The sequence below is a fragment of the Takifugu flavidus genome, chromosome 20 (assembly GCF_003711565.1).
Source record: "Takifugu flavidus isolate HTHZ2018 chromosome 20, ASM371156v2, whole genome shotgun sequence".
NCBI lineage: Eukaryota > Metazoa > Chordata > Actinopteri > Tetraodontiformes > Tetraodontidae > Takifugu > Takifugu flavidus.
The window spans coordinates 8041557-8064869 of record NC_079539.1 but is presented as its reverse complement, the minus strand read 5'-3'; the positions used below and the strand labels follow the sequence as shown (position 1 = coordinate 8064869).

Here is a 23313-nt window from a genome sequence, read left to right as displayed (position 1 = left end):
GCTGCGAGGATGAACGGTGATACTGTTTTAATTCTCACTTTGAGTCTGGGTCGGGGGTTAATCAAAGGTTTCTGACTGTGAAGCCTTTCACGTTTCCGCTCAAACGACTAAAGAGGCTGACAGACAGAGGGGTCATTCCCATTATTACGCCGGCGTCGCTCGGCTGGTGCGACGAACGACGAGCGACCAAGGGAGAAACAAAAACGAAACAGCCGATTTAGTTTTTGAGAGCCACCGCCACTCAACATCGCATTTCCCATCGACACTCTTGCTAATCGCTTGCTAATTGTTGAAGATAATAGCAATTTATGTGTCTTCAAATTCAAATGACTCAATCAAAAGCAAAGGCGCATTAATTGCGCAGTTAATCACAGTTTATTGATCGCATCGACGCTCGCTGTTATTACGAAAGAAGGGCCGTCAAATCCCTTAAGGAGAACCTTCAGCTGACCGTTAGAGCTCAAAGCCTCAGTTATCCGTAGCCATTTTGATAGTGCATCACCCTCGACCCTCGCGAGGAGCTAACTTAGCGCTGTTGTAGCAATTAAAAAGCAATTAGCTGCTTGTGTAAAATGACACAAACTTAAAGATGCAGAAACAATTAAAGCCCAAAGCGGAGGCGTTGCCACCTTCCCTGCCAGGGTTTAGGCCCGATCCAAATTAATTTCCAAGACCTGCAATTCCAAAGAAGCTGTGGCGATCCACCGCACCGATGATCGTACATCACCGGTGACTGTTTTATTAGAAAAGCACAGCTCGCCCGTGTCAGGCTAGCTGAATCTGGGAGGACGGTCCATGGCTCTGTCACACTGGGCGAGATTGGGAATTCCAAATGAAAACAGCAGACAAAGGTGCTACCAGCCCGTCGGAGGGAAAACATTTCTCTTGTGTTTGCTGGATAGCTAACCGATGTCCAGAAAATTCAATGGAATGTTTCTGATCCCGCTTCGGTGTCGTCAACATCTCCATCTCCGGGAGCGGGTGATTATGTCCTGTAACGTGACACATGAAAGGCTCGGAATCGCCGGCCTTCATTGCATCTCATTTTTGTAAAATAGTACCTGTCCTCCCGCTGAACTCCAAGGTACCATTTGTTTGAAATATCCTTCACAGAGTGACACACATTGTGACTGATTACCGTTTCCTGTGAACTCCATGTTCCCTGCACATTATTTCATTTCACAGTAACTCACGAGGAAGGAGAACAATCCCGGCTCAACCATAATTCCGTCCTCTTTCTACACTGCATTATTCTCCGTATAATGAACAATTTCTACCACTGAGGTCTGTAATGAGCAGAGGAAAAGATGGCTTTTCTCTGTGATCTTTGGTCAGGGCAGTTTTGTTGTTGTCGTTGTTGTTTTAAGGGCTGAGAGCTCAAAGATTTGATCAAACTAATAAATAATTCCATTAATCAATTTCCCTATTTAATACCCCCCCCCCCCCCAACCTGTAAAAACCCCTATAAATCATGTTGTGTTCTCTGATTTATGACTGTGTCTGCTAAGGGCTTTCACCTCTGATGCGTAACGCTAATGATACCGCCGTGTATTTTAAATGAATGTTTAAAAAAAGAATCTTGTAGCACAAGAATCTTCCTACAGGCAGAGCACAGCGGTGCTGAGGTAGTGAATTCCTTCCAGAGAGCGAAAAAAGTGCAAACCAAAGCCAGACGTAGCTGCGAAGTCTCTGCTAAAGTACAGACGATTGTTTCGCGTGTGCCAAGGATGCTAACGTGGTTAGCTAAATTACGGATGTTATCTTATTCTGGATATGATTTGCAAATATATGTTCTCTTCCCACGACCCCGTAAGGCGACAGACGATGGATGACCCTGAACGCATCACATATGACAATAATCTTGTAGCGCCGCATCTGACTGGCAGTGAATGCAACACACACATATAACTAATAGGTAACATTTATGCTGCATTCAAGGTGCCTCCGCATTTGAAATGTAGCATAAGAGAAACAAAACTTTTAAAATGGAAAGGAAACGCGTAAAATAAGGTGCTTATACAAATCTGTGGGATGGCTCTATTATTCCCAACAGCTCTCTGCTGTCATGTGAGGCCGAGCCGAGAAAGGACGCAGAAAGAGGGAAAAAAAGAGTCTGGATGAACGTTGTTTGAGCGGGTGAGGAGCTGACAGGCCCGTACCAGAAGAATGGAGAGCTCACACGTCAGTCTGGAGCAGATCTGATGGCATCAGATATGATGTGCACCAGAGAGCCAGGAGACACCTCGGGGGTCGCGAGGGCCAGCCTCTGCACCTCCGTTTCCAAGTGTTCTAACTCTGTGATGTTGTAAATAAATAAAAAAAAGGTATAAAGCTGCATTCAAGGAATGGCAGACTTCCAGAAATCCGGGTGAGCAAAACTGGAGGAAGAATCGGAAAAACATTCCGATTAACTGATGTAATACCGGCCCCAACTCCAGGCACAGCGACGCAGTGAAAGCATTTATTCTCCTTCCTCCTCCACCACAGGATTCTCCAAGGTTAAAATACAGCCGGCACATTTTTACACACCGATTGTCGGGACTTTAAGCTGAGCCGTGGAAAAAGAAAAAAAAATCATTTTCTTATAGGGTGGAATTGGGAGGCAGGAGGAAACTGCAGCCTTTTTTTTTTTTTTTTATATTAACAGTAATAAAATGGCGGCAGACACACAAACTGGTTTATCTGTAGTTTGTAAACTGTGCTTTAATTGAAAATTCCAACTGTACTTGAATGCATCATTCAGACATGCCAAAATGCTTGGTCACATGATGCTCGGCTGTGGACCTACAGTGGACCCAAGGAATTCCTCTGATGGCGTCGCTGCGTTTGGATCGCTCTGAGGTACCGGAGTTGCCAAACTCACAAAGCAGCAGAGCGCGGGCGGGAGCCCGTTACCCATAATCCAATTCTCCAAATCCTGGCCGCTTTTTGTTCTCCTGACCACACCAGAGCGGCTCCACGTGATGAAACCCACCACCAGAGAGCCAGGAAGAGTGGAAGGAGGGAAAGAACAGTTGTTTCCAAGGCCGAAAAAAGAGCGCTAGATGACGGAAGTGACGGCGAAACGGAGGCGGCGTCTACGATGAGTGAAGATCGAGACGACCGGCGCCTCCTCCGGCACCCGGGCGCACGTGAGCGCACATGAGGCAATAAAGCAGGTAAAAAAAAGACACGCCGCCTGTTTGAACGACGTCAGGAGAAATCGGGGAAGTCTCCCATCTGCTCGCCGTCTGAACGGATCGCTCATCCCAATCTTCAAAGGAGGTGCAGCAGGAACGCCGGAGCGGCTTCAAGGGTCGGATTTCCCCACATTTCAATCATTTCTCCCAAAACACAAACAAACGCCGACGCAAGGAGCTGAACTACGGATGGTTAGTCCCTAAATTACGGAGCGTGTGTGCAGGCTGGAAGCGTCTGGATAGAGTCCAGCAGGGGGTGGAGATGCTCCGCCCCCGCGCCCGCCCATTTTAAGTGCTGCTGATCCTCCTCCGGGCTTCCAAGAGCTCAGACCTCACGATCAGAACGCAGCTAATGCAAATGTCACTCGCCCTCATTGGCGACGCCTAATTCAAGGTCGTGGCGTCCCTGAAAAAATAAGGGAGGGGCGCGGGCAGCAGAAGGAGCCCGGTGGGGGGGGTGAGATGGTGGTGAGGTGAGAAGAGACAGAAACAAGGACGCGAGGAGGCGCTGGAGGAGGAGGAGGCTCGACGGCGGTCTGGAGTCTGACAGTCCAGATGAAAACAAGACGGGAGCCGGTTTAGGAGCAGCGGCGGCGCCGTCAGTGGCGGCGGCGGAGCAGCACGGACTCGCAGCGGTAATAAAGTGACGGCAGAGCAAAACGGCCTCGATCATCATAAAACAGGACAGCGGCTTAACCCTGGAAGTAGCAGAGGCTCTTTAATTCCAGGCAGCTCGAAGAGCAACAATAAAGAAGGTGACACTGGGTCAAAGGTCAAGCGTGTGTCAAAGGCACGTTAAAATCAACCAAGGTTGACCAGGTCGCTGCCTGGATTAAAACAGGACCCGAGGAAACTCACCATGACTGAAATGTGGAGCAGGTGCATGTGTTCGTGCAGGACGTGGGCGGGCTCGCGGGGCGCCGCCGGCGTCGTCTGGGCCAGAAGCTCCGACTCCGTCATGGACACGTGGAAGTAAAGGGTCCCGTTTTCCAGCCACTGCTGCTTCCAGTGGACCTGCGAGATGTCCTCACCGGTTCCCGACATCTCTGCAAAATAGCAGGGAAAGAGGAGAGGATGACATCAGCGTTTACCCCAGGTCACCTGACACCAGACCAGGAAGCAAACCTCAAAACCAGGAAGCAAGCCTCAAAAATCAGGAAGCAAACCTCAAAACCAGGAAGCAAGCCTCAAAAATCAGGAAGCAAACCTCAAAACCAGGAAGCAAACCTCAAATAAAGCAACGCCGCGCTACCGGCGAACCCGCTGAGCATCGATTCGCGGCTCGATAAGATTTACTGCTAAGCTACTGCCCTCCCGAGCTGAACTCCATATGATGACAACTGATTCTGCCATCCGGGGATTAATCAGGGGCCTGAATAATAAACACGATGGATTAGCGCCAAGTGGCGCCGTTTCACCACCAGATTTAATCAAAGCAACAATTAAAGTCAAAATAAATCACAGGTATTGGAGATGAATCGTGCTATTGCGCAACAGCACAATAAAATAACCGCAATTCCGACCCACCGGTTAAGGTTCACTTATTGAACATCAAAGGCACGGAATTTACGATCAAAGCACATCAATGGAACGCTATCAAGAGGAGCTCTGGAAAGCCCTCAGAGGCGCCTGGATTTGCCCCCTACAGCGGGGGGTGACAGCGGCGGGACCGTCCACTGACACCACCTGACAGCAGAGGGTAGCGAATGACAAATAGGTTTCAGGGCCGCTGGTTATTAACCCGCAGGCCTGCAGTCAGAGGGCAAGAAGGGGTAACTAGGGTGAGACCAGGTCCGCCCGGTGGCGCCGCGCCGCTGCGGCTGCTGACGGCACGCACGTCTGTGAAACAGGACGAATTAGCTAACGTAGCTCTGAGACGGGTTATATCCACGAGAAGGGAAATGAACCACGAGGAAACTTCCTGCTTTACCAAAGGTCAATGACCTTTGCTCGAGCACCTTAAAGTGTTTGATTTTGTACCAAGAAGGCAGGTTTCCCATTCTGCCTAATATCGACGTACGCTAGTACGAATTAAGCTCCTCCGGTCGCGCTGCTGCCCAAACCTCAACACAGGAGACGTTGGCTTTAAGTTAAACCCAGCAGCCCGTGGAGGTGCACGTTAAATCCCTGCCTCTCGTTCAGCGGGGCAGATCTATCCTTTTGCTGACTCCAGCTTATGATAAAATTTTGTGGGCTGTGAAATTCCTAAATGCTACAACTGCTGGCGTTACGGCTCTTTATGTTTAATCCGCGGGCAGAAGGAGCGCCGCTTGACCTTCCACCTCGATCAGAGATAACATTTTGTCTGCTCGGCCGGCAGCAAGGTGCCTCCTGCCATCTGTTACTGTCTTTAAACACGGGCTCCTGTCAAAGCCGCTCTCTTTCGTAGGGCACGATAATATTTCCAATAGATCGAAATTGCCACGATCGCGCAGCGACACTTCATAGGGTCCAAATTAGGAGCAAATATGAGCCGTAAAAACGTGTCAGAGGGAGCCACGCGTGAGATGGAAACAGGGTAATAGAGTTACTGTGGATGTTACCTGCCTCCAGGCTGTTGTTATGTAGATGAGGAAGGTTAGCAAACATGCTATTGAAGACAAAGGGACGGTGTGAATGAGTGTCCTTGTCTTTTGTGCTGGGAGCCACTTGTCACCGGGCTGCAAGCCAGACGCACCCGGGACAAAGGTGGACGGCCTCAAGGTCTGCTTGTAATTCATTCGCAGCAGCATCATTGTTGCGTTACCGCGCGACTCCAATGGCGACAATGATGGCGATACCTGGAGGTGTCCAAGGGCGACACAACGGAAGGACCCGAACGGAAAAACTAGAACCTTTCAACAATGCTGTTTACACGCAGGTCACATTTCATGCTAATATCTCTTCCTGCGCATATTTGCTGTGTCTGTTCTCCAGCTTGCAAATAAAAATTTTAAAAATGCTAAATAAGCGCGCAGCCGTGCTGCCCAGTACGCCCACACTGGAACTCTACCCAGCACCAGATCTAGTTTTTGAGGGAGGGACTGAAGGAGGACAATGTTTCATCAAAGAATGTTGGCTAACAGCAGCTAGCAACAGCCAGAATCTGCTAAAAGGCCACTGAGGGACTCTGAACACAGACGTGATTTCAGAAGGACTTGTGTGTCTTTATTTCCTAAAACTGTCCCGTCCTCCTCGGGGTGCTTCTCCGCATCGGATTTTGGTGTTTTGCGAGCGAGGACGGATCAAAGGGTGGATTTTGTGGCCTCCATCTCCAGATTTTCCACTTCAAAACCTCTTTTTTCCTAGCTAACTGAAGCTCTCCCGCTTGTTCCTCCACCTCTTACTGCTCGGTCGCCTCAGAACTGGCGCTCTCTCTCTTGGAGCTGCCTTCTGTCTCCTTCCTGGAAGCCTCCTCTCCGTCTACGAGCTCCCGCTGACTGATCTCAGACAGCTTCCCCTTCATCCGCTCTTCTTTTTCCTCCAGCTCTCTCGGCTGGATCTGATCTTTTTCCAGGAGCTGCTTCTGTAGACGTTCCTCCGGAGTGTCTCTCTCGCCCTCCTCCAGAGTTGCCGGAGCTAAAGTCGGATACGGGCCAGGATCCACATTCAAGCTGCCTCGACCTCAGGCCTGAACTTCTTCTTCTCTTGCTCCACCTCTTAGCTTTCAATTACTGAGTTTGCTAAGCCGGAGAACAACATTTGTGTCTCAACGTGGACTTAAACCACATCTGGGCTTGAAGTTTCTTCGTTATTCTTATGTGAGGTAAAACTTCACCGCTTTCATTCTTTACCTTCAGTTCTCGGGCAAAGACCCTGAGAGGAAATCACAACCTCCACGTGCTCACAAACAGTTGCTCCTGTTCCTGAGGTCGTGAGAAAGAACAACGTTCGCTCAATCATTTCACTCCTCTTAGGCTCCTCCCACTCCCATCGTTAGGAAACTTTCTCTTAATTTTCAGACCGATCACGGAGAGCACAGGAGAACACACCCAAGAGCTCTAAATTCTGGTTTTAGCCGTAGCACCAACTATTACTGGACTTTATTTGAGGCTGTTCTGCTTCCAGTAACCATAGAAACCATTATACATCAGCATGGCTGTATAGTTTTTATTATTTTCAACCACTCCTCGCATCAAAACGTACAATTTGTCATCTCACATAGGGAACAAAACAATGCTAGCTGACATTTTGACCTGCCGTACTGTCCTCCAAGATTTCGTGTGACTGAACACAACACACACAGGAAATAAACACGCAAACGAGGCTGACAGCAAAATAATCCATCACAATTTAATTCCCTCTGGTGATTTTACCGGCACGTTTGCAGAGTCGATATCTAATTCTGCGTCAATGGACCATCTCTCAAAGCGATTATCTCACTAATGTCTTCAGCCGAGCTGCTCTGCTCGGCGTTCCAGATACGGGGGCACGGTTTGGAAATGGGGGCGGAGCCTAGGCAGATACATAAACACCGCAGGTGCTGACGTAGACGTTGGCGGAGGGTAGCTTGTAAGTGCAACAAGCCAGGTTTAACTTTATTTGATGGAAGCTGGATGACACGTAGCGCTCCCGCACGCCACGCGTCATCGCCGAGGCCGCACAAAGCTCGGATCTCCGGTGTCAACACAGGAGGCAGATGAATATTTAATTATTCATCTGACAGAGTGAGGACGGATCCAAATGTCTCAGCCCAAAATGAAGGAAGCGAGAAGGAGAAGTTAGCTTGCGCAGGCGGAGAGGAAAAGACAGGGAAGGGATTTATCTGGCCGACAGTCGTCAGAAGTGTCGGGAGAATATTAGCATAGCACCTAGACGGAAAAAAAAACCTGTCAGCTGTGAGAAACATTTTCACTTTTTGGATTTCACACCGGCGTCAGGTGACGATGGCGACTTTGTGTCGTCAGGCAAATTGGAGAAATTTAGCAGCGACTAAATGGCCTCCATGTCACGTCTGCGGAGCAGCATTGTTGTTGCAGCGTTATCATAGCGCTAAATTCCGAATTAGCCTGATTTGGGAGGAAGCTGCTCTTGCTATGCTAAACTCACAAATGCGGGGAAGACGGAAAAACAACTCTTGACATTTGTGTTCCTCCTGGGGGTCCTGTGAAGGCTCACCCGCTAACCAGGGGCCCCGCCAGTACCGACTCAGGTCTTATCACTCCTGCCCACAGCCGCCGCGGCTCCTGCCGGGCTCAATCACAGCGGCGTTCCGCTGGACCGTGCACCGGCCGCCTCCTGCAGAAAAACCAATCATACTTTCAGAGACACTCGCCGGCGAGCCTGGCAGCATGAGGAAGGGGGGGGGGGATGATTGTCTGGTGACTTCACAGTGCACAGCCGGGGCGAGACGCTAACAGGATCTCAGCAGGTAAAGAAAGCAGTTTATATCCCTCCTCCTTCCACCGATGTAAAATATTGCAGGAGTTAAGTGGAAATTAGCCGCCGAGCTCAGCAGCACAAACGTGCCGTGCTTGTGTGTTTCTGTGTTTGCGTGCTTGTGTGTTTCTGTGTTTGCGTGCTTGTGTGTTTGCGTGTTTGCTCAAGGTCATCTCTGTTTATTTAGCCGGGAATTTTTGCAATTCAGTGGAAGTCCAATTCTAATTTGGGGCCATTAACCCACTAACGGGAGAATCAGTTAGCGAAAGCGAGGGCGTTGGGAGGCATTGTCCCTCGTGCTCGGCCAGATTAGCGAGGCAGCGCGCCAAATAAAGAAAGAAAGAACGCCAAGGGGCCCCTCCCACTGCTAATGTATTTAAAATGACACATTAACAGGATAAACAGGATCCTTGTCTGCTGAGCATGCTGGTGTCTTCTAAAACAATCCCATTAGACCGATCTGGTTTGATTTCACATCTCTCAATCTTGTTTGCTTCAATTTAACGCTGGTCCAGCGGCGGCGGGCTCACCTGCCCGAGCCAAAGCCACGTGGAGCATCCATTAAGTCATGACACTGGTTCCGATGTTCGCTGGAAAAGGCCCCTGGATAACATGTGAAAGAATGTTCTTCTAATGGGTTTTGCTAATGGGATAGAGTTAAAACCTTGGAGCGGCAGGCTAGAGGTCAGCAATGGAAATTAAGCTTCACGCTAATTGGGCGCCGTATCGATTCTTCCGTGATAAAGTTTGGACTGTTGTTGGTTTTCATCTTCATTCATCTGTTCCCAGTTGATTTAAACAGCTTCTGTTGTTTGTATTAAGAGCGCCGCTCAGCTGCAGACGCCAATAACGTGATTAAGCCACAACAATGCGGCGGCCTGCTGGGACTGCTCGGCTAATCTTAGATAGCCCTTCCACGGCATGTCCATAAACATCCCAGAAAGCCGAAAAATACCTTTTATTTTCAAAACCTAATAACCTTATTGCTTTTAATCTGCCCCTCCAGGAAATTGCTATCACAACTGTTAGTGCAAATCCACTAAATTAGATGTCGGCATGCCAAAAAATAGATACCAGTGGCTAATATAGCATGTTGGGCTAATTCCATTTAATCTAATTAATGGTTTATTAGCATCAACCATCTCTTTTTATTCAGCGTTAAGCTGGAATGCAGCCAGACATGTGCGAGCTAACAACCCATTTGCTGCTACAAACAATGCAGATTTTCAGGAGTTCATTAATTTCCTGTGGCCGTGGCAGCGGCAGGCTTGATTAATGGCACTGATGTCTTTGGCATGCTGAGTTAGCTCCTCTGTCACTGGAATGAATCACGCTCGCGCTGCGAGGCGTCACGCCCCAGCTGTGTCCGCCGTGTTCGCTTTAACCAGCTCGCTGACCTACGACACGGCTAGTGACCATGAATGTGCCCGATTTTCAACTCGAGTACATCGTTTCACTGCAGACAGCAACAGAGGGAGACTTTAATCACAGTAAATATCAGCTAAAGTCCCTTAAGCTACGCTTTTGTGTGATCGGCTTGTTTCCAGCAACAGAACTGATCGAACAGGTCGGTAGCCAGTGCTAACATGATATTATTGTGATTTTTCAATGATTTAACTGCTTTTTCCTTGTACAAAAAATACAAAAAAATGTTTCATTCCACAAGTCCAAACAACCTCATGACATTAAGCTAGCATGTTTTTGCTAATGGTAGGAAAAGCTCTGTAGCTCCACTATATGTTTGTACTCATGCTAGCCCCCTCAGCACTCAACAAAAGTCACGAAAAAAGCAGATTCTAATTACAAATCTTGAAAGAAAAAAAAACATTTTTCAAACATTAGCTTCAAATCATCTACCTGGTGAGAAAATCTGAAATTCTAATCACCTTGATCCTGCCTAATCCCTCTTTTTTGTTTTAAATTCCTGTCTAGGTGAATAAATCAGTTGGGAATCAGACTCAACTTGACAAGCTAGAGTTTATTAGGGTTAAGAGGCTTATCATCAGCATATGAACGCAGTTCCAGCAAGACACACTCCTTTATAATCTTCCAGCCCAGGATCCCGATGACACCAAACAATGAAATAAGAAAGAAGATTAAGAGATGAGCGGGAGGACTGGTGTCACGTGGCTGGGAGGAGGAAGCGCTTGTGACTGGCGCAACAAGTGCGTGAAAAATGAGGAAAAATGATCCAAAAGACGTCAATGCTCAGGAAATGAAGGGCCTGGAAACGAAATAGAGGAGAAAGGACTGGCTCTTGTTTCCCGCCTCCAACGGTGGAGCTAATTCACCTTCCGATACCTGTATCGTTAGCCGCGGCTCGGCTAACTACAGACATGGTTCCCCCTTAGTTTAAAGGTGGAATGGAAACATGGAGCAACAACTCACAGCAGCTCCACTCATCCTCCCCAGGACCACCTGCTACTCTCCGTCGGTCCGCGTTAGCTCCTGGCTACAACCCCGCGCACTCTTTCTGGAGCAGAGCTGGCGCCCCCGTGGAGTCTGAGATGTAATCGCCTCTGCTCTCCCGTTCAGCGCCTGTCCCCCATTGTGCCGCCGCCCCCGCATCCCACGGACCAGCGCTAAACCCGCGTCGGCGCCACCTGTTTGGGATCACAGCTCCGTAAGTGGATTTCTATCCCACCTGGATTTACTCGACCAGTACGTTGATCCACTTCAGATCCGAGATGGTCTTAGAGGAGAACGTGGGGGCCACAGTTGGCTTTATAAAACAGGGTGGGGGGGCATCAAAGATGGTGCTCGAGCAGACTCATTAAAAATGTAAGATAGAGCCGTAAAAAAAAATCGATAAATGATGTGATTTTACTTCTATTATGGGATTCCAATAATGAAAATCCCTTCACTAAACTGCTAAAGCGTTAGCACACATACCCAGAGGAGAAGATTGCCCCCCCCCCCCTTCCCACCAAGAGGTGTCAATAAGTTTGTTCTGCATCTTTGTTACAGATAAATTTACTTGAGATCCAAGCTAGCAAACAAGCTACCAGCTTGATGCTAGCCTCGCCCGTCACTTATCTGTGACGTAGCACCATCAGGTCCAGGCTGACACCTTCATCACGCAGAATCACTCATCATTCGGATTCTTCTTCACTTCCGTTAAACAGCCGAGTGGAGCGGGAACTGCGAGGCCGGAGACGGACAGGCGCTAAATTGGAACAGCACCCTCCGGATTAAACGCATTTATGACGCCGAGATGAACGATGAGCTGCAGTGAGAATTCCCGATGTCTTGTCGCGCACGTTTCAACGATTTGGGAATGCGAGTCATGATGAGTGGCTCCCCGGAAACGACATCCCAGCTGTTAGTAGTACAGCTTTAAAGCCATATCCAAGTTTACACGCTGGGTTTTTCCTGAAGAAGAAGTGGATTATTCTATCACAATAAGCCAAAATTGTCCCATCTTTCACTGCTGGTGGGAAATATACTCCCAAATGTCCCCCCGCCAATTAAAACATCATTCAATTAGACTGAATTAGGGTCTCTATAATCACGTAATAACCTTTCTGCTCCTTTTCATGCTAAAAATCGTTACCTGAGCAGAACAGGGAGCTAATTTCCAGGCTGCACAGCGCGCTAACAGCCATTAAATATGCATGATCCCTAATGCCGCTCAATGTTTTCGGATGGCAGAGGTGGAGAAGCACAAAAACCTCTCCGCATCCGAACCGTAGGCGCTCACTGAAGCCCCGCCCATCGGCGCCCCGCCCACCGGCGCCCCGCCCACCAGAGCCAGCTCTCTGGCTATTTAAGAGCGAGTGTTTTTCCTTTGAGCTGCATGTTTTTTAATTAAAAGGCTAAAATGACAGCGGGGGGGCTCCGCAGCGCTTAAACAGCGTCCAGAATAAATAGAAGTTGGACCGGAGGCGCTGGAATTGTGCTGGCAGGGTTACAAAAACTGAAGCTGATATTCTGGACAACATATAGCTGCTGGCTTTTCCATCACTTCCTTTTTTCTCCCCCCATCAAACTTTGGCAGCCGGCGTTGCCTATATGGCAGCAACGTCCCTGAAGTATCCTTTCATAAAAGTGGACTCAAGTAACTACATTATCCACCGGAAAACTCTCCTCCGGGAGGTCTTCAGATCTCAGGGGGATGAACGGAAAATAACCCCTGGAATCTTTTTCTTTTTGGCTGCTGAAGTCCGAGCTGCTGAAAATCTGGCTTGGCTTGAAACGACGACGCACCACCACATAATCGCTGTCTGCCCATTCAACGTGTAATTGAACTCCCAGAATTCCCAAAAGGAACTTTGTTCCTCTATGTTTCACAAGTTTTGCGGAGGTTAGGTTGGTCATACCGGAACGTCTCGGATCTTCAGAGTCGGCTGCAGGGTTTCCAGTTCAGTGTGAAAGACAGTGAAGGCATCGCGCTGGGAGAGACAGCACTCCCACAAAGCTTTTGGCTCGTAGGCAAACGCGTCTGATGCAAGCGGGAGGAGAAAAGTGAGCAGGGACAGGCAGCACCCCCCCCCCCCACCGGACCGATTGGGAAACGGGAACGCACAAGTATGACGAGTGGATTCCTAAACCTCTATGAAGCTTTTAGCACCTGATTTCTGATTTATCCATCACACACCTCAGCCAACAATCTTGTAGGTTCCAGGTGGGGATGGGGTCGATCCAATCCCGGATCAGTATCGGTTTGATGCTAACTTAACTCATGGATGGGATTCCCATTCCCTGTCCAACCTGCAGAAGTTTCCCATCGGTGAGTTGCCTCTATAACGTTATCCGCTGAAATGACTCCACAGGTGATCCCCGCTGTCCAGCTTGCTAGCTGGCCGCTGGGGGTAGCGAGCTAATCCGTGCAACACGCCCGCTGTGTGCGCAGTCGAAACACCGGAAAGCCGTTATTCCGAGAGGAGGAAACTCTGTGGTGACACATGGCGGCATTATCATAATCAAACATTTGAAAAGCACAACGGGAGAGAAGGAGGAATATTTAGCCGGGGGGCAAAAAGAGGCAAAGAGTTCGAGTCCTACCGACTGATGCCGGCGGTCGAAAACGGCAAAGTTGCAGCCCAAAATTCAGGGGTACCGTTTGAGTGCGTACTAAACATGGAGACTTCCTGCAGGGAGCGCTGCTCCGTCTTTAGGATCCAGTCCGATGAAGCCTGGCAGATCTTTAATTTTCCGTCAGCAGGCCCCCGCTAAAGGCGAAAGAAACCCACAAAACTGCATTGCCTAATGAGATAAATGGCACGGTTGCCATTAGAAACACATTTACTTTAGACTGAAGCACGTATTTGATTTGCAGTGAGTCCACCCGGCCAATAACAGGATCAAATAACAGCGTTTGGCTGCACTTCGGAACATTTCAGACGTGTTTCATATCCATTTCTCCTTTATTTGCCAAGTAATAACTGCACTCCGCAGTAAAAACCCAAGTATGTCACATGTGGTTCCTGTAAGTAGAGCCGGAATGATCTGGTTGTCTGTTCGGTTAGCCTCACACAGTAAGCGTAACCTGGCATTTATTCGCTAATGTAGCTAAAGGTTTGCTGCGATCTACACGCTGTTCCTGCTTTGATGCTATCACAGGAATCCAGGGAAATTCCCTGTCCCCCCAAAAGGAACTGGAAAGTCCACCTGCTTCAGGCTTGTACGGTCGTCATGACAGCACAGCCTCGCTTAGATGGGTGGGAGATGCATCGGTGCGCGGTGACTGAGACAACCACTAAAGATCTTTTCTTCCCTAAGATGAAAGCGCCATGAGGTGGCTAAAGAGCAATCACACGCAAAAACCTGCGAGTGTTGGTGCAAATTCTCAACTCTAACAATTAAACCATCCAAACTCTTCACACGTCGCGCCGAGAGCTTTATTTCAATGCTAAAATCTTCATTTAAATGCGCTGTAGCTTTAAAACTCAGGCCGAACTGACAAAAGAGCTAACTGCTCGCTGAAGACTGCGACGCGACAAGAGCACACGCTCAAAAACACGCAGACATTTACCAGAGGCTTCTAATCGGTGACTGAGGCTTATTACGGCGGCCCGTCTAACACTCATGGGAAGAGTCTATAAAAGCTCACAACGCATCATTAGAAACCCTTCTCAGCGAGAATACGGCCCTGTCGCTAATCCAACGACTTCTGCTCGCCATTCCAACGGAGCATTAGCGATGTGACGGCCATTTTGAACGGCAGAGCGAGCGAAGTGCGTTTGGACAAATCAAGTGGATTTTAAGCGAATAAATGAAATAAAATGTCCATATAAACTACAGCGAAGACGACGCTAATGCCGTCCTGTAACCATTTAGAATCATTTACTGCCACGATCGTCACCGAGACCTAGCGGATACTTTCAGCTAGCACGTTTAGCCGCTGAGGACTGGCTGCAGTGAAAAGGAAATCAATACCCTAAAAATATGTTTGTTTTGATCCCTGTATATTAGATGTTGACTTTCTTAAGCCGCGTAACCTTTAGCAGCCCCGATCAATAGGTTGGAAACTAAGAAGGCCGCTGAAATCTACTGACAAACAGCATTAAGTAATCGAAGGGAGGACTTTTTTTAAAAAAACAACTTCTTTTTATAGAGACACAAGGAAAGGCAGTTGCAGGAAGCATTAAAAGGGGAGGAACACTGACCCAAACTCAATTAGGTAAAGGGAAAGAGAGCAGCGAGCAGCTATCATCCATTAGGAGGCTGTAATAATGACACAGAAATGCAATTAATATGACTGATGAGTGGCAACATCCTGACAATCCCCGGCCTCTTCCATCATAACAGGGAGGCCAGAAAATCCCATTAGACGGCTGCATGGAATAGTGGGAACGCTGAGGCAAAAATCCATCACAGGATTATGAGCTAGTTTATTGAGATTGGATGGTCTGGCACTGACAAGCTAACAAGGCTAAGGTGTGGACATAAAGGCCGCATATAGCGGGATTTAAAGCCATCTCCATCCAGAAACAACTCCTAACGATTCCGTTCCGTTCAGATGCCGTATATGGTCGTTGTCCACCATTGTTGACCCCTGTGGAGTAAAAATGCTTCAAAGCTTATCAGCCCAAATCACGACCCAAAGCCACCCGACACGTTGCATAAAAAAGGTGAGCTAAGCTTTGTTTCTCGCGCATCGTCAATTCAACCCCAGCAAAATCCAGGGGAACCGACTCGACGAGACACCGAAGAACGCGAATATAAAAGGAGCGAAGCTGATAGCAGAAGTGTATGATGGGAAGGGAGTTAGCTCACAAAACTAGCAGTGAGCAGCGATTTGATTGCTTGTGTTTGATTTTGATTTTTTCCTGGTTCATTATGTTCGATGTCATTTTAGGAGAGCGGCGTCCTTCTACGCTGGCTGCCTCAAGGTAACAGAGCAGCGGTTAGAAGGCAAAGTGCCTCCTTTCCTTGTGGTAAAAGGAGTTCTTTCAGTTTCAGCTTCTCTCCATCTGCTCCAAAGGCTTCAGGAGCCATCTCGTCAGTGCACGTTAGCGTTTGTGGCGCGCCGAAGGTGTCAGAGCGGCCTTTGTCTTTACGCTTCGCCTCTCAGACTTCACACCTCCACCAGCGATCGAATGATTCGTTCTGACGATTGAGCTTTGCGGGAGTAGAACATATCATCTTCTATCCATAATAGAAAAAAATAAGCTTCAGTCTCTTGTCCCCCCGACTATGACAAACATCCACGTTCCTCAGGATCAAAAACAATCCCGCCGTTGTTCAGGTGAGACGTGCGTGCGTGTCGGGTTTTAGATTAGGTGTCGGGGGGGGCGGGGTGATGGAGCACCCTCGCAGTGGAAACAGTCAGCAAACAGTCAGCGAGTGGGGAGCAGCCTTGCTGCATTAGCATCGCCTGCGCTTATTCCCACATTCAATCTCACCACCGAAACAGGTTTGTTTACTTTTTGGATTGTTTTTTTAACGCAGTGAAGGTGAGATCTCTGTAAAGCTCCAATGTGAAAGCTCGCAGGAGGCAGACATGTGATTTAAGACCAAAAAGAACAAATAAATATCTAAAAATCGGCCAAGACGTTCTTATGTATTTCACATTAATGAATAACACATTCTCCGTGGCAACGGTTGCAGGGCTTTGGTAAATATTTCAAATTATTCCAGGCCTCGGGGTACACGCTTCAAAGGTACCTGAAAGCACCACGTACCTAAGTCTTTCCAAATCCATCTGAGGCCTCATCTCTTGGGAACCCGAGTCCAACGGTGGCGGCAGTTTCAAGCCGGACTAAGTGTTGAGTGGCGTTTACAAAGTGGCGTTTACAAAGTGGCGTTTACAGAGTGGCGTTTACAACGGGGCCATCAATTATGTTTGTTGAGCTCCCTCATTAGCGAGTTAATAGCGCATTTGTTCTGATTGCAGGCATGTTATGGAACAGTGATCACATTGTTAAGCTTATAGGCAGAGGACGCACCGCACACATGCCACCGGCTACTAGCCTCAACCCCCCGCATATTTCTGTAGCTGAAAAGGATAGAACAAGCTCTAAATTGGGAATTTCATAAATGATCTGCTTGGATTAATTCAATGTTTATCCAATTTTTTTTGTATAATTACAGAATATTTATTTGAATTTCATCACAGAAGTGGAACTTCCCTGTAGCTTTATTATGCTAATCATATGTAAATGTGCATTCAGACCTTTCTGATTTCAATTATGTTTCCAAGTCCTTCAAAAACCTCTTAGCTTATTCCCCAAGATTCCCGCTTGTAATTACGCCACATCTTCCTCCCCAAGAGTTTTTGTTTATTACCTTTCCCGTCTGAATATCCGCAGCAAATATACCGCAGGGAGAGCGAACTTCAAAACCAATCTAAATTTGGTCAGGAGATTTTATAAAGTTTAAATTTGTGAGCTCAGAGGGAAAATCCGAGGACAGCAACGAGGACAGTGCGGACACGACGTCTTTAGGCTTTGGCTGCGGGTATCAGAGGCTATCAAGGACCTGACCATCACACAGAAGCACGCCGCCGCCTTTACGGATCTTGTACACACGGAAAGGTGAAAACATTCCCCAAAAAGATGAGGCAGCATCCATCCGTTCTCCCTGTTGAATTCACAAGCGTCACATCTGGCTAGCTTTGCCACACGTACGGTGGCGGTAATAAACCACCTGCCCCTCACCTTCAGCCGGCACACTGGCCTGGTAGCAAAAAGGTTCAGTTCCGAATGGCGTTCCCCTTTACCTTCACTGCTTCCCCCTCCTGATGGACCGCTGATATATAAATAAAAGGTTCTCTCACACGGAGGGTTTTTCAGCTGACAACGCAGCAGATCTACCCAATCTCCACGGTCACAACCAACTCAGGATTAGTGTCCCTGGCTCAATTTGTTCAAATATGAAATACGATCAGGCCGCCATCTGCTCCAAAGCCGTGCCAATAAATAACGTGTTCTTGCGGAACATTATGATATCGCCGCCGAGCTGACCTTTGACATTCCTGAAATTAAATGTCATCACTTCATCATTTCAACCTTTAAAACTTTACACGTATTCTTTTTTTTTTTTTGCCCTCAACTGGAGCATTAAGTAAAGATTAAATAAAGAAAATCTCCCGGAGAGAAACCTCAAAGGCTTCCTCTGGACTGCCACGTTGGCCTTATTTTCTTCCCGTGTTTGCGCGAAGTCCCTTAGAACATGACGTGCGCTAGCTTTAAAAACTGACACGCTACACATGTTTGGGATCCTCCCTGTGAATGTTGAATCCTGAGAAACAGACGGGGGGAGAATGCTTCTGCCTTTGTGGGAGCGACTGACACTTGTTATATCACCACTGGCTGAATGCACGACTGAGCCGCTTAATAGGAGCGCTGCGGAATATCAGTCGGAGCGGGTTTCTTCCTATACGATTGCGCACTAGGTGCAGATCATTGAAACATCATTACTCGGCATTTTTAAGGGGATTTGCCCGACTCAAACCTCAGATGTTTGCTTGGGTTTCACTGAGTTGCTGTAGCAGTGTGCGTCTGGTAATGGATTCAAGAAGATCTCAAAAGAATTTCAAATCAGCCATTTCAAATCCTACTGTCTGGAAAATAGGCTACACGTGGCGGATGTTCCAACACGTCCAGGTCTGGCCGCCCAGGCAGGTTTACCCCCGAGAGCAGGACGCAAGATTCTTAAAGCCGCGTTTATGCGCGACAACGCGACGCTCCGTTTGAAACTCGTGGCAAGCTGCGCCTGTGTCGCTGGGTTCCAGATGGAGGAATTCGAGTAAAGACTGTCCGTGTTGACACGAAGCGAGATAGAAAAGCCTCTTTTGCAGCGCCGCCAGTAACACAACAATTCTGACTCCTCCATCTGTACGTTTCCTGCCGCTGTCAGTTTAGCAATATGTCGCTAGAGGTCTTGGTTGGCCCTACGCAGCACCGTTTTTATAAAAGTCAGACAATGAAAGTATTAAATAAGACAACACGATCGAAAGTTGCATTTATTTGAGTGATCTGAACAGCGTAGTTGCGCCCTGATAAAGATTAATGTTTCTGCCCGTTTCTTAAACACAAAGCTTAAACACATTTGTGTTCTGATGAGCTGTGTGCAAAATCCGGAGCCAGGCCAAAGTATAACCAGAAACATCAAGGCTACTGGGTCTAAGACTGAGCTACCGGACCAGAGGACCTGTTTGACCCCTAAGGCAGCAGAACCTCACCCCAACCGTGACCATTGTAAACGTTTCAGGGTTTGGGCTCCCGGAGGAGCCCGTCTGCCCTCCATCATGGAAATCCCAACGAGTTCTACTGGATCAGAGGGTGCTTGAGGAACAGAACTGATGATGTCACGTGACTGAACATGCCAGGGCTACAGCAAACATCTTACCAAACCCCACTCGGGTTACCAGAGTACCCACTTTTGTTCATGAGCAAAAACAAGGTCAGCTTTTGTGCTTTACCGGCATTTAATCCCATTCTCCTTTCCCGGAGATGAATAAAAACACAATCAGACGTTAATAAAGAATTGAGGTTGTTCTACATTCTTGACATGACTGTGGATCCCCTCCCCAGGGCCAGGCACCCTGTCAGAAGCATCTATGATTTATCCAAATTCAACGGTTTGATTTCACCCTACAAGAGGCTTCAAGAACGTGTACCAGCACGCAGATGAAGGAGCCTCCACTGGGATGGCGGATGGGCGAACTATGCGAAGGAACATGAAAAATAGCTGTGGGAGGGGAAGCATCACTGGAGAGGAGATTAGTGGTGCACTTTCTTCAACCGGGGGAAGTCTGGGAGATTGTAAATCTTGGAGGGAAGCAAATAGGTACAAACACACAAGCAGAGATAAGAGGGTTAGACTTCAGAACCTCCTCTGTGTGGGAATCGGGGGGGGAGTGAGGGTCGCCGGCTGCGGGGGCCGGTCTGTTTCCAAGGTGCAGAGAAAATTTCTGAAGGAAATCCCATTTTACGCGTCTTAAGCATCGCCGTGAGCAGCTTATATGAACAATGGCTAAAATCACACACAACGCACGCTGGTCATGTCTGCAACATGTGACGATGTCCTGCTAATGGAAGGCTCCACCAATGCACCCGACACGGGGAACGGGTCATGATTGGTCTCAATAATGAAAGACAGAAAGGGTTTTCAAAAAGAAGAATTCATTTTATTGTGCAAAAAAACGGCCTTGACAGAAAGGAGAGAGAGATGGAGAGAGAGAGAGGGAGAGGGATGGAGAGAGAGAGGGTGAGAGAGAGGGAGAGGGATGGAGAGAGAGAGGGTGAGAGAGCAGCTGGAGACCGGCGAAAAGGAAAAGAAGGCTTTTCATCCTGCCCGATGATCTGAAAGTCTCACCTGTCAACAAGGTGGAAGACATTTACAGGCCGTTTGCTTTGTTTGAAGACTGGAGTGAGCTGCAAGTGAATTCCAGAAGGTTCAGGCTCTGGAGATGAGGGGGTACTTTATTAATACTTTGATGCCTCTCTGACTTGCCGCCTGTTCCTCCGCGGCCTTGCGGAACGCCGCCGAGCCGCTCTGAAGAGCGCAGGTCTGGGAGATGTCTCCAACAATACAAATCATTTTCACTTATTCATCTCACACCATCTTGCAACAAATAAAGCCTCGGCACCACAGCTAAACACCGGTGAGTGAATTATAAATCAGACTATAAATACAGCGATGACACAGAACACGTCAGACAAAGGCCAACGACGCTAACGAGTAAATATAGCTTCAGCACTGCCCTTTAAATCCAGTCACTGCTATTTCTTGGTGAAGAGGTGAGAGCGCTTCTCCTTTGTGATAATTTTTTTTTTTTAAAAAAAGAAGATTATGCATCCAAGTTTGCTTAAATCGTATTTTTCAGCACAGCAGCTTCACCAATGGCTTCAAGACATAAACGGTGGAGGAGCTCGTCCAGAGAGCGGCCCGAAACCAGCCAAAACAGGATTTCAATTACAACTCTGGCGAGATAAGTCGCAAACACTCACACACGCACTGACACACACACTCCCCAAGCACAGGAAATTCCACTTGCTCTTGCATGCCCTGAGAATTCTCACATGATTCTTGTGCTAACTTCAGAAATGCTGCAAAACCGCCAGCGCTCGCCGCCTCTGGGAGGAAAACAACCTCTACTCTGTGTTCAAAACCTACAGCCGGCATCTGTGTTCTCTCCTCCGCTCGGCTTTAAACCCTCAACACAAGCATTTGGATTTCTATAGGTGCCAACACGGCAAGAACAAACCAATCAATTTCAATGATAGAAGAGAATCAGAACCAACAGGCAAACCGGAAAACCAAACAGGCGATTCCCTTTCATTCCCAACAGGAGCCATTTTCTCCATCGTCGGCGTAAAGGGACCCGGACCCGGCTCAAACACGCGCTGACTTCGGCGAGTACCCACACCGCAAAGTTTTTACAGCGGGATTGATCCCCGGAATGAAATGCCAGGCTCCTCTGCATCGGTATTGATCCGCCAGCAACAGCAGATCCCAAAAGAAAAAAGAATATGTATCACATTCTGACAGGGAGGGAGGAAAAAAAGAGATATTCAAATTTGCGGCTCGACTGCAAACCTCAGAAAATCAATCAAGCCATATAACAGAGTAGCGGCAAGCGAGTTCATCCATTCGAAGCTTGTTTGGGCTCCTCGTATCCAACGCGGCTCCAACAGAGCGACAGACGCGTTCAAACATGAATCCACTGATGTGTCTTTATCCAATTAACCTTTCATGGAGACCTGACCTTCTGCCTCTTGTCTGTTATCCCATCAACTTGCTGCTTCGTTTGAAAGGTTATGCATGCTCCTCCTCCAGGCGCTGAATGCATTACGGCCCCCAGAGGGCCTCGGCGATCCGTACGCAAACTTGAACTTTGTGAAATATCCAACGCGTCTACATATCATGCTTGCGTTCAAGAGATTTGTCCTTTTTTTTAAGGTTTGTTGATGGATTTTGGCCAGGCTCCCAGAGCCCCAGATGTCTGCCCAGCCTTATAAAGAGTATTTTATGGAGAGGCCAAATGCATTACACAGTTTTTGTCACATGGGATCTTCTATTATGTGGTGGGGGGACACGCTAGGAGAGCCTGAGAAGTGAAGAGAGCAGCTAAATTGAATTGCTTTTATAAATCAGTGTCACATTATGCATTCAGGGTACAGATTAGAATGGCACTCTCTGGTAGGACAAGGAGTACATTTATAAATCTTTTGAAATGCTCCATCCAGGCGCTAGCGTTTCCCTCCATCGCTGCAGAGACGCTTAGCGGCATCATAGATAAGATTATAATGCTACAATAAAGAAATTACAGGCCCAAAGGTCCACAATGGCGGAGGAAGACACGCCTGTTTAGTTTGGACAGACGGAGCACCGAGAGAACCCACTTGTCACTTAACCCACAAAAGCTTTCAAAGAGGCCACCGAGGTCCCGCTTCCACGTGCTAATGGCTAAGGCGCCTGTCAGGTTGGTAACCCGAGGTGTTTTTGCAAGTGCGCAAACAGCATCGGCAGATTTCAGGAGCTCGCATTTGGAGTTCGGCTCCCAACCAAACGGGAGGATCGCGTCAGACATCTTATCCCATCCAGCACATACCAACTTTGATCCGCTCCGCCAATTAAGGGAAAACGGGAGAAGAAGATACGGCAACACTGCAGGTTGTTAAATCAAAGGAAATACACAAGGAGGAAGTGGGCCCCTGCATTCATTAGAGGCATTACCATAAAACTCTTTATTCGGTCCGTCAGAGATTACAAGAGCGTGCCTCTCAGCAATGGTAATAATGAAATGATTATCTCAGGATCAGAGCTTCGCACCAGTGCAACCACACAGGACTTCCCTCAAAGCAGAGGAGACCGCCTGACCACGTCGCACATGCATTGGTTTTTGTAAAGGAGAAAATGGGAAATCTGGTTGCGCTCTTCTAACATTTACTGTGAATTATGGTTATTGGTTAAAAAAGTTAGGAACATGTTAATCAAATGGACAAAGTGATTGCTCTCAAACATTAAATTCTCTTTGGAAGCTCTTTTCATGCTACTATTTCTTTTTTTTTTCTTGGCTGCCATATTCCTTTGGGGGTCAAAAGGAGCCTATCCCAGCTACATATGGGCAGGGTCCACCCCTGAACGAGTCCCCGAGCTCATCCTGGGCTCTCGTTGAGCATTTGGGGGTGCATTGGTAGCTCAGTCATTTGGGAACTGGGTTAAGAAGCGGAGGGTTCTCGGTTTGAGCCCCATTGTAGCCAAAACACGGAAGGTGTTCTGGTAGTAGGGGAAGGTGCCAAAACACCTTCAGTGCTCATATAGGGCCCTGTGATGAACTAGTGACTCACCCAGGGGTGGACCTGCCTTCACCCACTGCCTTCAC

General features: G+C 48.0%; 1 protein-coding gene across 2 annotated transcripts in view; it reads right to left on the bottom strand.

Moving 5' to 3' along the window:
- Positions 1–23313, bottom strand: part of LOC130517755 (astrotactin-2-like) — a 145873-nt gene that overhangs the window by 118349 nt on the left and 4211 nt on the right. For both annotated transcript variants that reach the window (XM_057019845.1, XM_057019844.1), the window contains exon 2: positions 4038–4225. In XM_057019845.1, the coding sequence (XP_056875825.1) occupies positions 4038–4225 (188 nt within the window). The remainder of the gene's footprint in view (positions 1–4037; positions 4226–23313) is intronic.